At 40.1% G+C, this 14,691-nt stretch overlaps 1 protein-coding gene across 13 annotated transcripts in view; it reads right to left on the bottom strand.

Moving 5' to 3' along the window:
* The window catches only part of HERC1 (HECT and RLD domain containing E3 ubiquitin protein ligase family member 1), a 197,025-nt gene that overhangs the window by 104,377 nt on the left and 77,957 nt on the right, over positions 1–14,691 (bottom strand). For all 13 annotated transcript variants that reach the window (XR_010317426.1, XR_010317425.1, XM_064267422.1 and 10 more), the window contains 2 exons: positions 4,199–4,324; positions 2,990–3,211 (listed from right to left, as the gene is read on the bottom strand). Coding sequence is in view for 11 of the 13 variants with exons in the window: in XM_064267422.1 (XP_064123492.1) it covers positions 2,990–3,211; positions 4,199–4,324 (348 nt within the window). In the remaining 2 variants the exon portion in view is untranslated. The remainder of the gene's footprint in view (positions 1–2,989; positions 3,212–4,198; positions 4,325–14,691) is intronic.

The raw sequence follows: 14,691 nt of genomic DNA, 5'->3' as shown, positions 1-14,691 counted from the left end.
GACTTCGATTTCACATGCCTGTGAATTTCTCAGAACCTCATTCTTAGAGATTAACTTTTTTTCTAATCATAAAAAAAAATAAACGTACTAAAGGGATATGACAACTGAATACCATATATGATCTTGGATTGGATCCTGGATTGAGGAAAAAACTGCTGTAAAGGACATTAACGGGATAACTGTAGAAATCTGAATATGCGCTGTACGTTAGATACATCGTTGCTGTTAGCTGCCCTAGATTCGGCCCTATGGAATGAAACACTGGCTGGTCCTGTGCCATCCCCATGATTGGCTGGGATCCAGGCTGTTGTTATCCAGGGAATTTTCATTAGTTGATTTTTTGCAAGTAGATTCCCAGGCCTTTCCTCTAGTCCATCTTAGTCTGCCAGCTCTACAGAAACCTGTTCAGCATCAGAGGAATATGTAAGTTTTCAGTAACAGACCAGTAGTGGCTGCACGTAGGTACCGGCCAAGAATCGAACCTGGGCTTCCCGTATGGAAGGTGAGAATTCTGCCACTGAGCCACCAATGTCTCATGTATTACTGTTAGGTAACAGTACTATATTAATGTTAAATTTCCTTTGATCATTGTTCTATTCTTATGTAGACGAATGTCCTATTCTTAGGAAATAAATGTTTAATACATGCTTAAGTCTTTATAGGTAGCTGGCATGACATCTGCACCTAACTCTCAGATTACTCAGAATAGGGATAGCTAGATTAGATAGATAGGCAGACAGGCAGACAGGCAGACAGACAGACAAAGCAAATCTAGTTGAAGGCTACAGAAGAAATCTTTGAATAATTTTTGTAATTCCTCTGTAAGTTTTCAATTACTTCAAGGTAAAAAGTTAAAAAAAAAAAAAAAAAAAAGAGACATTCAGTGTAAAAAATTTAGAAAATACCAAAATGGTATAAAAAAGAAAGTTAAAATCACCATTTAGCCAACCACCCAAAGAAAATCAGTATGAATATTTTTATGCATTTCTTTCCCGATTTATGCTTTTTTCCATAAGTCTGCATACTGTTTCTAGTCTGTTTCTAAACTGAATCATAAATCTTTTCTATGCTTTCATAAACTGTCTATGTAAAATTTAATATTCATATAAGATTCCACTGAACATGTATATCATAATTTACTTAGCTATTCTATTTTTAGACAGTTGTTTTTAATTTTTATTTCTTATAAATAATGACACGAACATTTTTATGCATAGCTTTGTCTGTGTTCATAATTTTGCCCTAAGAGGGTCAGAACATCTTCACAGGCCTTGTTACATAAGCATCACTATACTCTGCCAAAGAAGCACCATTACTTTAAAGTCTTAGAACATGACAAATTTGGCTTAAATCACATCAGAAGAAAACAGTAACTTATAATTTTTATTTAGTCCAAAAGCCGTATTTGCCGCATTTTCATTTCCATGCAATGTACTCATCCTCCTCAACACTAATGACGTGAGAAAGGTACTGCTTTAAAGCAGCATAAATGAAAAAAATTTCCATCATTAACAAATGGTTGTACCATAACTTTGCTGCCATCCCATATACATCCATTACCTCCTACTGCTATCAAACATCAGGTCATATTTACATTCTTAAATCTGAAAGAAAGTAACTCTACAGGAACTTCCTTCACTTTGACTTAGTCAACAAGCTTTTAATGTGGGCAGAGCAGAGCACTAAGCCTTGTGCAGAAGAAAAAGAATATACAGACCTGGTCCCAAAGAGACTTAGGGGACAATGTGAAATGATTCACAGACGATTTGAAGTTAAGTCACACCGTACGCTCTGATCCTAGAAGTGCTGAGGGGTACGGGGGTGTGCAGCTATAACCACATGGTTAAGCGGGTTAGTTGGGCAACGATTCCTGGAACAGTCAAGTCTTAAAGAAGTCACAGATTGGTAGAGGAAAGATAGTTGTGCCAAGCACAATTTGGGAAAGCGTGAGTTAAGCTGACAGTGGCGCGTGAGCCAGATGATGAAGGGTCTGAAGGGGTTTTAATACAATGAGGCTACTTAATACGATGAAATTGTTTCAGCAGCTGTAAGATGCTGAGAAGAGACCAGCAATCGTTATAACAGTTACGACACTGCTATTAGCATTAAGTCATGATGGCCTGGGTTAAAACCCATATAAACAGACAGAAGACAAGGAATGGATCTAAAAAGCATTATGGACTAAGAACTAGGTGGAACAAGCGGTTGGCACTTGGCTACTAACCTAAAGGCTGGCAGTTCGAACCCACCCAGCAGTGCCTGGCAATCTGCTTCAGTAAAAATTACAGCCAAGAAAACCCTATGGAGCAGTTCTACTCTATAACAGATGGAGTTGCCATGAGTCGGAATCAACTCAACAGCAGTAGGTCGTACAGGACAAGCTATGGGGTCCATTTTCTTCTCTCCTATTGACCAGCCTATTCTTATCACCAACCACATTGTTTAATTACTATAACATTATACCTGGTAGGAGCCCTGGTGGTGCAATGGTCAAGGGCTTGGCTGCTAACCAGAGGGTCAGCAGTTCAAATCTACCAGTGCTCCTTAGAAACCCAGTGGAGCAGTTCTGTTCTACCCTGTCCCATGGGTTGCTATGAGTTAGAATCAACTCAACAGCAACGGGTTAAGTTAGTTCTATCCGGTAAGACTAAACCTTTTCTCATTCTTCTTTTTTAAAATGTTGTTGACTATTAAGTTTATTCTTCCACATTAGCATCAGAAAAATTTGGTAAAATTCTAAAATAAATCTCTTTAGAATTCTCAAATAAAGGTCGTTCAGCCCACACAGTATTTCAGAAGATCTGGTAAGCCTTCCCCCTTTGTGTGGGGGGGAGGGGGGAGGGGAGGGGGAGGGGGAGGGAGGGCCGGGCAGAGCTTCACTTCTATCATAAGCATGTAAACGTAAAAATACCTTGACCTAAAGATAATCTCACTCCCTCCACAAAAACAGATTTACTCTTTTTCACTACAGTGAAAAATAACAACTTACTGTATAAAATCCCAAGTTTCTTAAGAGGGTCTTCATCAAAATTTCGGCCAGATGGGTGTCTGGATAGCAGCCCTGAGTGCCGTAAGGCTGATCTGACAGGCTTCCATAGCTAGCACACACAGAAGAGAGGTCAGCAGCATCAGAGGGCGAGCTATAGCCAAGTAAGGAGGCTACATGAGTATGATCTTGCAAACTTGTCAGAATGATATCCAGTTGCATTCTCTAAAAAAAAATATTTCCATTGATGAAACAGGAACAATTAAATAATTAGCTTAAAATGCACTAAAAGAAAAAAAAAAAGGAATCCCAGAAAAAAACTATACTAATTATACTAACTAATCCACTGACCATCCTGATAAACAATAATCTTCTAGGAAGTGAGTAATTATAAGAGAAACTACCCAATTTATATCATTCAGGAAAATGCAACTACTCTCAATCCTAACAACCCAAAGTTTTTGCTCCACTCTTCACTACAGCATCTAAAAGTCTAAGTGAAAGTGGCATGCTCTGCATATGGCTTTAGTACCGTAAGTAGGGAGGAATATGACATGTCAACAGATAAATTATAGCATACATTCTTCTACGGAATTACCAAAGGCAACTATTTATTCCAACATCTAAAATAAATCACTTGAAATCTGAACTAATGCAAAATACTCATTGGAAGGTGTCCGTGAATATTGCATTGCCAGTAATAAGTATCACTTTCCAAATCTATAGCTCCACAACTCATTTTTTTACTGAACTGAACAAAATGCACTTAAAATGTACATAAGATATTAAAAAGGGATAGAATAAGCATACTCATTGGATATTTTTTCATAAGTCTTTTTTTTTTTTTTAACTTTTTGTATAAGCAATTTCAGGTGAAGTTCTGGGCATAGAACCAACAGTAACACATGTCCTCGATTTCAACCCAGCACACTACAAATTAACCAAAGGGTCTCTGGTTTGACACTGTTAGCAACATTAGAAAAATTAATCAAAATTTTAATAATTAGCTGCAAATCATTTAATAAATGATCATCTGCTTCACCCAGAGCCATTAGATATCTAGGAACTCCCTCAGCATATAACATTAAATAACTAGGATTTAACAGATCCATCAAGTCAAGTATTATGCCGTGAACACATGGGAATCAATTAGCTTTATTTCCATTTTTTTGTGATATTACTGGTTTACTTAGATACCATTCAAGGACTTACCTGTCCTTTAGATAAGCTTTCCCATCTATCAGGTCCTTGGGGTAAAAGAGAATGAAGTAATTCCATCCGTTCTCGTAACGGAGGTAATAGCATGGTTGCTCCCACTGACAGAGTTTCAATTACCACCTAATATCAAAAGAGAACAGTGAATTTATTGGCCCGGTTATCTTGTTAATAAAGACACCTCAACAGCAAATCCACTGACTGTTAGGCTCAAAGAAGTCTAGAGAGGGTAAAAAAATGTGAAAAAAGACAGCATGCAAGTCCTTCTTTGGATGTCTTTAAGAAGACTAGGATAGATATTTTGTATTTGTCTCTAAATAGCTAATCACTACCCAACAAATATTTAGCATTGTGTCTACAGAGTTGAGGATGATAAGATTCTGTGCAAAGTGCTCTGGATACGGCAATGAAGACAGAGACTTTGCTTTCATGAAGCATACTCCGAACAAGTAATTATATGTGTGAAGGGAGTTTGCCCAAGCACACCCACAGAAGGGTAACTAATATGGCCTAAGGGCTGATGGTGGCACAACAGTCAAGTGTTTGGTTGTTAATCAAGAGGTTCAAACCCGGGGGGTGGAGCCAAGATGGCGGACTAGGCAGACGCTACCTCGGATCCCTCTTACAACAAAGACACGGAAAAACAAGTGAATCGATCACATACATAACAATCTACGAACCCTGAACAACAAACACAGATTTAGAGACGGAGAACGAAATAATACGGGGAAGCAGCGATTGTTTCCAGAGCCTGGAGCCAGCGTACCAGTCAGGTACAGCATAAGCACAGAGAGCTGCTCCACCCCCCTGAACTAACCCCGGGAGGGGGACCAGCCGGTTCCGCGGGCAGCGTGGGACGCAGCCGGTAGGAGAAGTCCCCGGGAGGCAGTGATTGGTCTTGGAACAGGGAGAGCAGCGTCCCAGCCGGGGAACCATCCCGCCGGGATTTGGACTGGACGCAGGTACGGCATAAACACGGAGAGCTGCTCCACCCCCCTGAACTAACCCCGGCAGGGGGCCCAGCTGGGTCACACGGGCGGCGTGGGACGCAGCCAGTAGGAGAAGTCCCTGGGAGGCAGCGACTGGTATTGGAGCAGGGAGAACAGCGTCCCAGCCGGGACACTCGGTCACGGCACAAGCACGGGGAGCTGCTCCACCCACCTGAACTAACCCCAGGAGGGGGCCCAACCGGTTCGCGGAGGCGGCACGGCAACGCGGCTGGAGGGACGAGAAGTCCCCGGGAAGCAGCGACTGATTTTGGAGTCGAGAGTGCACCGTCCCAGTAGGGGAGCCTTGACGCTGGGCGTGGGGCGGGAAACAGAGGATCTGACCTTGACTCCAGCGGGCCAGACCCCCCGGGGGCAATCTCCACACAGCCAGCACACATAGGCGACGCACCCCGCGGGAATCTCAGATATAATAGTCATTCCAAGCAAGACAAGCAACTCTGGCTATATTCTGAGGTGCAACTCTCCTATCTCTCTGTTCCCTCCCCCACCCTCCCCAGGCGGCTTCATTAACATCCGAATAGCCTGAGCCAGAGGGAGAACTCTGATAGGGATCTGACTGCATTTCTTTTTTGTAGCGGATTTTCTGGAAAAACTAGTTTCCCAGTGATGGCTCAGAGACAAAAATCCATATCAAACCACTAAAAGAAGCAGACCGTGACAGCTTCTCCAACCCCCCAAACAAAAGAATCAAAATCTTTCCCAAATGAAGATACAATCCTGGAATTATCAGATACAGAATATAAAAAACTAATTTACAGAATGCTTCAAGACATCACAAATGAAATAAGGCAAACTGCAGAAAAAGCCAAGGAACACACTGATAAAACTGTTGAAGAACTCAAAAAGATTATTCAAGAACATAGCGGAAAAATTAATAAGTTGCAAGAATCCATAGAGAGACAGCATGTAGAAATCCAAAAGATTAACAATAAAATTACAGAATTAGACAATGCAATAGGAAGTCAGAGGAGCAGACTCGAGCAATTAGAATGCAGACTGGGAAATCTGGAGGACCAGGGAATCAACACCAACATAGCTGAAAAAAAATCAGATAAAAGAATTTAAAAAAATGAAGAAACCCTAAGAATCATGTGGGACTCCATCAAGAAGGATAACCTGTGGGTGATTGGAGTCCCAGAACAGGGAGGGGGGACAGAAAACACAGAGAAAATAGTTGAAGAACTCCTGACACAAAACTTCCCTGACATCATGAAAGACGAAAGGATATCTATCCAAGATGCCCATCGAACCCCATTTAAGATTGATCCAAAAAGAAAAACACCAAGACATATTATCATCAAACTCACCAAAACCAAAGATAAACAGAAAATTTTAAAAGCAGCCAGGGAGAAAAGAAAGGTCTCCTTCAAGGGAGAATCAATAAGAATAAGTTCAGACTACTCGGCAGAAACCATGCAGGCAAGAAGGGAATGGGACGACATATACAGAACACTGAAGGAGAAAAACTGCCAGCCAAGGATCATATATCCAGCAAAACTCTCTCTGTAATATGAAGGCGAAATTAAGATATTTACAGATAAACACAAGTTTAGAGAATTTGCAAAAACCAAACCAAAGCTACAGGAAATACTAAAGGATATGGTTTGGTCAGAAAACCAATAATATCAGATACCAGCACAACACAAGGTCACAAAACAGAACGTCCTGATATCAACTCAAATAGGGAAATCACAAAAACAAACAAATTAAGATTAATTAAAAAAAAAAAATACACATAACAGGAAATCATGGAAGTCAATAGGTAAAAGATCACAATAATCAAAAAGAGAGACTAAATACAGGAGGCATTGAACTGCCATATGGAGAGTGATACAAGGCGATATAGAACAACACAAGTTAGGTTTTTACTTAGAAAAATAGGGGTAAATAATAAGGTAACCACAAAAAGGTACAACAACTCTATAACTCAAGATACAAGCCAAGAAAAACGTAACGACTCAATTAACATAAAGTCAAACACTATGAAAATGAGGATCTCACAATTTACTAAGAAAAACGCCTCAGCACAAAAAAGTATGGGGAAAAATGAAATTGTCAACAACACACATAAAAAGGCATCAAAATGACAGCACTAAAAACTTATTTATCTATAATTACCCTGAATGTAAATGGACTAAATGCACCAATAAGGAGACAGAGAGTCTTGGACTGGATAAAGAAACACGATCCGTCTATATGCTGCCTACAAGAGACACACCTTAGACTTAGAGACACAAACTAAAACTCGATGGAAAAAAATATATCAAGCAAACAATAAGCAAAAAAGAAGAGGAGTAGCAATATTAATTTCTGACAAAATAGACTTTAGACTTAAATCCACCACAAAGGATAAAGAAGGACACTATATAATGATAAAAGGGACAATTGATCAGGAAGACATAACCATATTAAATTTTATGCACCCAATGACAGGGCTGCAAGATACATAAATCAAATTTTAACAGAATTGAAAAGTGAGATAGATACCTCCACAATTATAGTAGGAGACTTCAACACACCACTTTTGGAGAAGGACAGGACATCCAGTAAGAAGCTCAACAGAGACACGGAACATCTAATTACAACAATCAACCAACTTGACCTCATTGACTTATACAGAACTCTCCACCCAACTGCTGCAAAATATACTTTTTTTTCTAGTGCACATGGAACATTCTCTAGAATAGACCACATATTAGGTCATAAAACAAACCTTTGCAGAGTCCAAAACATCGAAATATTACAAAGCATCTTCTCAGACCACAAGGCAATAAAACTAGAAATCAATAACAGAAAAACTAGGGAAAAGAAATCAAATACTTGGAAAATGAACAATACCCTCCTGAAAAAAGACTGGGTTATAGAAGACATCAAGGAGGGAATAAGGAAATTCTTAGAAAGCAACGAGAATGAAAATACTTCCTATCAAAACCTCTGGGACACAGCAAAAGCAGTGCTCAGAGGCCAATTTATATCGATAAATGCACACACACAAAAAGAAGAAAGAGCCAAAATCAGAGAACTGTCCCGACAACTTGAATAAATAGATACTGAGCAACAAAAGAATCCATCAGGCACCAGAAGAAAACAAATAATACAAATTAGAGCTGAACTAAATGAATTAGAGAACAGAAAAACAATTGAAAGAATTAACAAAGCCAAAAGCTGGTTCTTTGAAAAAATTAACAAAATTGATAAACCATTGGCTAGACTGACTAAAGAAATACAGGAAAGGAAACAAATAACCCGAATAAGAAACGAGAAGGACCACATCACAACAGAACCAAATGAAATTAAAAGAGTCATTTCAGATTATTATGAAAAATTGTACTCTAACAAATTTGCAAACCTAGAAGAAATGGATGAATTCCTGGAAAAACACTACCTACCTAAACTAACACATTCAGAAGTAGAACAACTAAATAGACCCATAACAAAAAAAGAGATTGAAACGGTAATCAAAAAACTCCCAACAAAAAAAAAGCCCTGGCCCGGACGGCTTCACTGCAGAGTTCTACCAAACTTTCAGAGAAGAGTTAACACCACTACTTCTGAAGGTATTCCAAAGCATAGAAAACGACGGAATACTACCCAACTCACTCTATGAAGCCACCATCTCTCTGATACCAAAACCAGGTAAAGACATTACAAAAAAAGAAAATTACAGACCTATATCCCTCATGAACATAGATGCAAAAATCCTCAACAAAATTCTAGCCAATAGAATTCAACAACACATCAAAAAAATAATTCACCATGATCAAGTGGGATTTATACCAGGTATGCAAGGCTGGTTTAATATCAGAAAAACCATTAATGTAATCCATCACATAAATAAAACAAAAGACAAAAACCACATGATCTTATCAATTGATGCAGAAAAGGCATTTGACAAAGTCCAACACCCATTTATGATAAAAACTCTTACCAAAATAGGAATTGAAGGAAAATTCCTCAACATAATAAAGGGCATCTATGCAAACCCAACAGCCAATATCACTCTAAATGGAGAGAACCTGAAAGTATTTCCCTTGAGAACGGGAACCAGACAAGGATGCCCTTTATCACCACTCTTATTCAACATCGTGCTGGAAGTCCTAGCCAGGGCAATTAGGCTAGACAAAGAAATAAAAGGTATCCGGATTGGCAAGGAAGAAGTAAAGTTATCACTATTTGCAGATGACATGATTACATACACAGAAAACCCTAAGGAATCCTCCAGAAAACTACTGAAACTAATAGAAGAGTTTGGCAGAGTCTCAGGTTATAAAATAAACATACAAAAATCACTTGGATTCCTCTACATCAACAAAAAGAACACCGAAGAGGAAATAACCAAAACAATACCATTCACAGTAGCCCCCAAGAAGATAAGATACTTAGGAATAAATCTTACCAAGGATGTAAAAGACCTATACAAAGAAAACTACAAAGCTCTACTACAAGAAATTCAAAAGGACATACTTAAGTGGAAAAACATATCTTGCTCATGGATAGGAAGACTTAACATAGTAAAAATGTCTATTCTACCAAAAGCCATCTATACATTTAACGCACTTCCGATCCAAATTCCAATGTCATATTTTAAGGGGATAGAGAAACAAATCACCAATTTCATATGGAAGGGAAAGAAGCCCCGGATAAGCAAAGCACTACTGAAAAAGAAGAAGAAAGTGGGAGGCCTCACTTTACCTGATTTCAGAACCTATTATACAGCCACAGTAGTCAAAACAGCCTGGTACTGGTACATCAACAGGCACATAGACCAATGGAACAGAATTGAGAACCCAGACATAGATCCATCCACGTATGAGCAGCTGATATTTGACAAAGGACCAGTGTCAATTAATTGGGGAAAAGAAAGCCTTTTTAACAAATGGTGCTGGCATAACTGGATATCCATTTGCAAAAAAATGAAACAGGACCCATACCTTACACCATGCACAAAAACTAACTCCAAGTGGATCAAAGACCTAAACATAAAGACTAAAACGATAAAGATCATGGAAGAAAAAATTGGGAGAACCCTAGGAGCCCTAATACAAGGCATAAACAGAATACAAAACATTACCAAAAATGATGAAGAGAAACCCGATAACTGGGAGCTCCTAAAAATCAAACACCTATGCTCATCTAAAGACTTCACCAAAAGAGTAAAAAGACCACCTACAGATTGGGAAAGAATTTTCAGCTATGACATCTCTGACCAGCGCCTGATCTCTAAAATCTACATGATTCTGTCAAAACTCAACCACAAAATGACAAACAACCCAATCAAGAAGTGGGCAAAGGATATGAACACACATTTCACTAAAGAAGATATTCAGGCAGCCAACAGATACATGAGAAAATGCTCTCGATCATTAGCCATTAGAGAAATGCAAATTAAAACTACGATGAGATTCCATCTCACACCAGCAAGGCTGGCATTAATCCAAAAAACACAAAATAATAAATGTTGGAGAGGCTGCGGAGAGATTGGAACTCTTATACACTGCTGGTGGGAATGTAAAACTGTACAACCACTTTGGAAATCTATCTGGCGTTATCTTAAACAGTTAGAAATAGAACTACCTACCATACAACCCAGAAATCCCACTCCTGGGAATATACCCTAGAGATACAAGAGCCTTCATACAAACAGATGTATGCACACCCATGTTTATTGCAGCTCTGTTTACAATAGCAAAAAGTTGGAAGCAACCAAGGTGTCCATCAACGGATGAATGGGTAAATAAATTGTGGTATATTCACACAATGGAATACTATGCATCAATAAAGAACAGTGACGAATCTCTGAAACATTTCATAACATGGAGGAACCTGGAAGGCATTATGCTGAGCGAAATTAGTCAGAGGCAAAAGGACAAATATTGTATAAGACCACTATTATAAGATCTTGAGAAATAATAAACCTGAGAAGAACACATACTTTTGTGGTTACGAGGGGGGGAGGGAGGGTGGGAGAGGGTTTTTTATTGATTAATCAGTAGATAAGAAATGCTTTAGGTGAAGGGAAAGACAACACTCAATACATGGAAGGTCAGCTCAATTGGACTGGACCAAAAGCAAAGAAGTTTCTGGGATAAAATGAACGCTTCAAAGGTCAGCGGAGCAAGGGCGGGGGTCTGGTGAACATGGTTTGCGGGGACTTCTAAGTCAATTGGCAAAATAATTCTATTATGAAATTGTTCTGCATCCCACTTTGAAATGTGGCGTCTGGGGTCTTAAATGCTAACAAGTGGCCATCTAAGATGCATCAATTGGTCTCAACCTACCTGGAGCAAAGGAAAATGAAGAACACCAAGGCCACACGACAACTAAGAGCCCAAGAGACAGAAAGGGCCACATGAACCAGAGACCTACATCATCCTGAGACCAGAAGAACTAGTTGGTGCCCGGCCACAATCGATGACTGCCCTGACAGGGAGCACAGCAGAGGACCCCTGAGGGAGCAGGAGATCAGTGGGATACAGACCCCAAATTCTCATAAAAAGACCAAACTTCATGGTCTGACTGAGACTAGAGGAAACCCGGCGGCCATGGTCCCCAGACCTTCTGTTGGCACAGGACAGGAACCATCCCCGAAGACAACTCATCAGACATGAAAGGGACTGGTTAGTGGGTGGGAGAGAGACGCTGATGAAGAGTGAGCTAATTATATCAGGTGGACACTTGAGATTGTGTTGGCAACTCTTGTCTGGAGGGGGGATGGGAGGATAGAGAGAGAGAGAAGCCGGCAAAATTGTCACGAAAGGAGAGACTGAAAGGGCTGACTCAAGAGGGGGAGAGCAAATGGGAGTAGGGAGTGAGATGTATGTAAACTTATATGTGACAGACTGATTGGATTTGTAAACGTTCACTTGAAGCTGAATAAAAGTTAATAAAAAAAAAAAATGAAACGAAAGAGGAGAAGCCCACCACAACAACAACAAAAAAAATTCTCTATTCATGAATTTCTCTTTGGGAAAAAGTTTGTGTAGAGATAAAATTTATGTTTGATAACATACTAAATATAAATAATTTAATAAAAAAAAAAAAGAGGTTCAAACCCACCAGTGGCTCCTCAGGAGAAAAGACCTGGCAATCTGCTACTGCAAAGATTTACAGCCTAGGAAGCTCTATGAAGCAGTTCTACTCTGTCGTACAGGGTCACTAAGAGTCTGAATCAACTCTGTGGCACACGACAACAAAAAGCGTTCATGGAAGGTGTCCCTGAAGATTCAGCATGTAAACTAAGCCTAAAAGAATGAGCAGGATTTAGTCAGACAGTAGGAACAGCATAAGGAGTAGCTGTATTATCTTAGGCCTTGTAACTTCACTGGATCATGGCTTCCCTATCGGTAAAATGAACGTGCTGAACTAGACAAACTCCATAGTGCTTTCTACTTCTAATATTCAATTTTTTTATGTCAGTGTTTCTAATTCTTTGAATTACTAAAATAACTGAAAAAAATTAAGTACATAATAAGAATTAATAACTCTTCTGTCTTAAATGCTAGCAAGTGGTCATCTAAGATGCATCAATTGGTCTCAACCCACCTGGAGCAAAGAAGAATGAAGAACACTAAAGACACAAGGTATTATGAGCCCAAGAGACAGAAAGGGCCACAAAAACCAGAGACTACATCAGTCTGAGACCGGAAGAACTCGATGGTGCCCAGCTACAACTGATGACTGCCCTGACGGGGAATACAACAGAGAACTCCCAAGATACCAGGAGAGCAGTAGGATCCAGACCTCGAATTCTCATAAAAAGACCAGACTTAATGGTCTGACTGGGACTAGAAGGACCCCAGAGGTCATGGTCCCCAGACCTTCTGTTAGCCCAAGACGGAACCATTCCCAAAGCCAACTCTTCAGACAAGGATTGGACTGGACTATAGGATAGAAAATGATACTGGTGAGGAGTGAGCTTCTTGGATCAAGTAGATTCTTGAGACTATGTGGGGAGATGAGAAGGCAGAGGAGGTCGGAGGCTGGCTGAATGGACACAAAAATAGAGGGTGGAGAGAAGGAGTGTGCTGTCTCATTAGGGGAAGAGCAACTAGAAGTATACAGAAAGGTATATATAAATTTTTGTATGAGAGACTGACTTGATTCGTAAACTTTCACTTAAAGCACAATATAAATAGGGTGGGTGGGTGGGTGGGTAGGTAGGTAGGTAGGTAGATAGATAGAACTAATAACCCCTCCTTCAAAAGTCATGTGGCCTCTAACACATTTAAGAATTGGGAGAACCTTAATGACTTCCTCAGGATTACTAAAATTAAACTAAATTTTAGCTGTGGAAATTTAATAAAAGTGACTAAGGAGTAAGGACCAAATGCACGTACTCCCTTTCCAAAAGCTCACCTAAAAGGATAGTGAAAGGGGCAAAGGGATAACAGAAAAGAAGACAAAAAGAGAGAGGAGAGGACCAAACAGATCAAACCAACAAATAAGGGGCATTAAAATAAAAAAGTTGCTGTCAAGTCAGTTCCAACCCATGGTGATGCCGTGTTTCAGAGTAGAAATGTGCTCCATCTCCAAAAGCTTCAGAAAAAAAACTTAATATCTTACAAAAGATAGGATAAGAAACCAGAAGAGGAGACTACTAAAAAGAAACATTGAAAGAACATAGGGTTTTCCGTGGCTGTGATCTTTTGGAAGTGGACTGCCAGGTCTTTCTCCAGAGATCCTTTGGGTGGGTTTGAACTGCCAACCTTTCTAGTTAGCAGCTGAGCACTTAACTGCTTGCATCCCCAAGGGATTCCAACTCATAGCAACTCTGTGTGACTGAGCAGAACTGCCCCATAGGGTTTTCTAGGCTGTAATCTTTACAGAGGCAGATTACCAGGTCTTTCTCCTTCGGGGCTGCTGGGCGGGTTTGAACTGTCAACCTTTTGGTTAACAGCTAAGCGCTTAACCGTTGCATCACCAGGGCTCCTTGGATAAGCGGCAACTGACTTTAAGAGGCCTGAAAAGACTATGTTCTGAGCCAGGGGTGAGAAAAGCCGAGAAGCAATTTGATTTATACTATAGAAATGCTAAATGCTCAGGTACCTCTCTGTAACAGAGAACGGCGGAGCTCCAAACAGGAGGATTGGCTGCAAACTAGTTGACAGGAGGAATATCAAACTCAAAACAGGGGAATTAAGAGAAAGTGTCCACTAGCAAGCAGCCATCTAAGATGCATTAATTGGTCTCAACCCACCTGGAGCAAAGGAGAATGAAGAACACCAAGGACATGTGGCAATTATGAGCCCAAGAGAGAAAGGGCCACATGAACCAGAGACTACATCATCCTGAGACCAGAAGAACTAGATGCTGCCCAGCTATAACCGATGACTGCCCTGATAGGGAACACAACAGAGAACCCCTGAGGGAGCAGGAGAGCAGTGGGATACAGACCCCAAATTCTCATAAAAAGACCAGACTTAATGGGCTGACTGAGACTAGAAGGACCCCGGTGGTCATGGCCACCAGACCCTCTGTTGG

Source organism: Loxodonta africana, chromosome 13, assembly GCF_030014295.1.
Source record: "Loxodonta africana isolate mLoxAfr1 chromosome 13, mLoxAfr1.hap2, whole genome shotgun sequence".
Classification (NCBI taxonomy): domain Eukaryota; kingdom Metazoa; phylum Chordata; class Mammalia; order Proboscidea; family Elephantidae; genus Loxodonta; species Loxodonta africana.
This window is presented reverse-complemented; position numbering and strand designations above follow the sequence as displayed.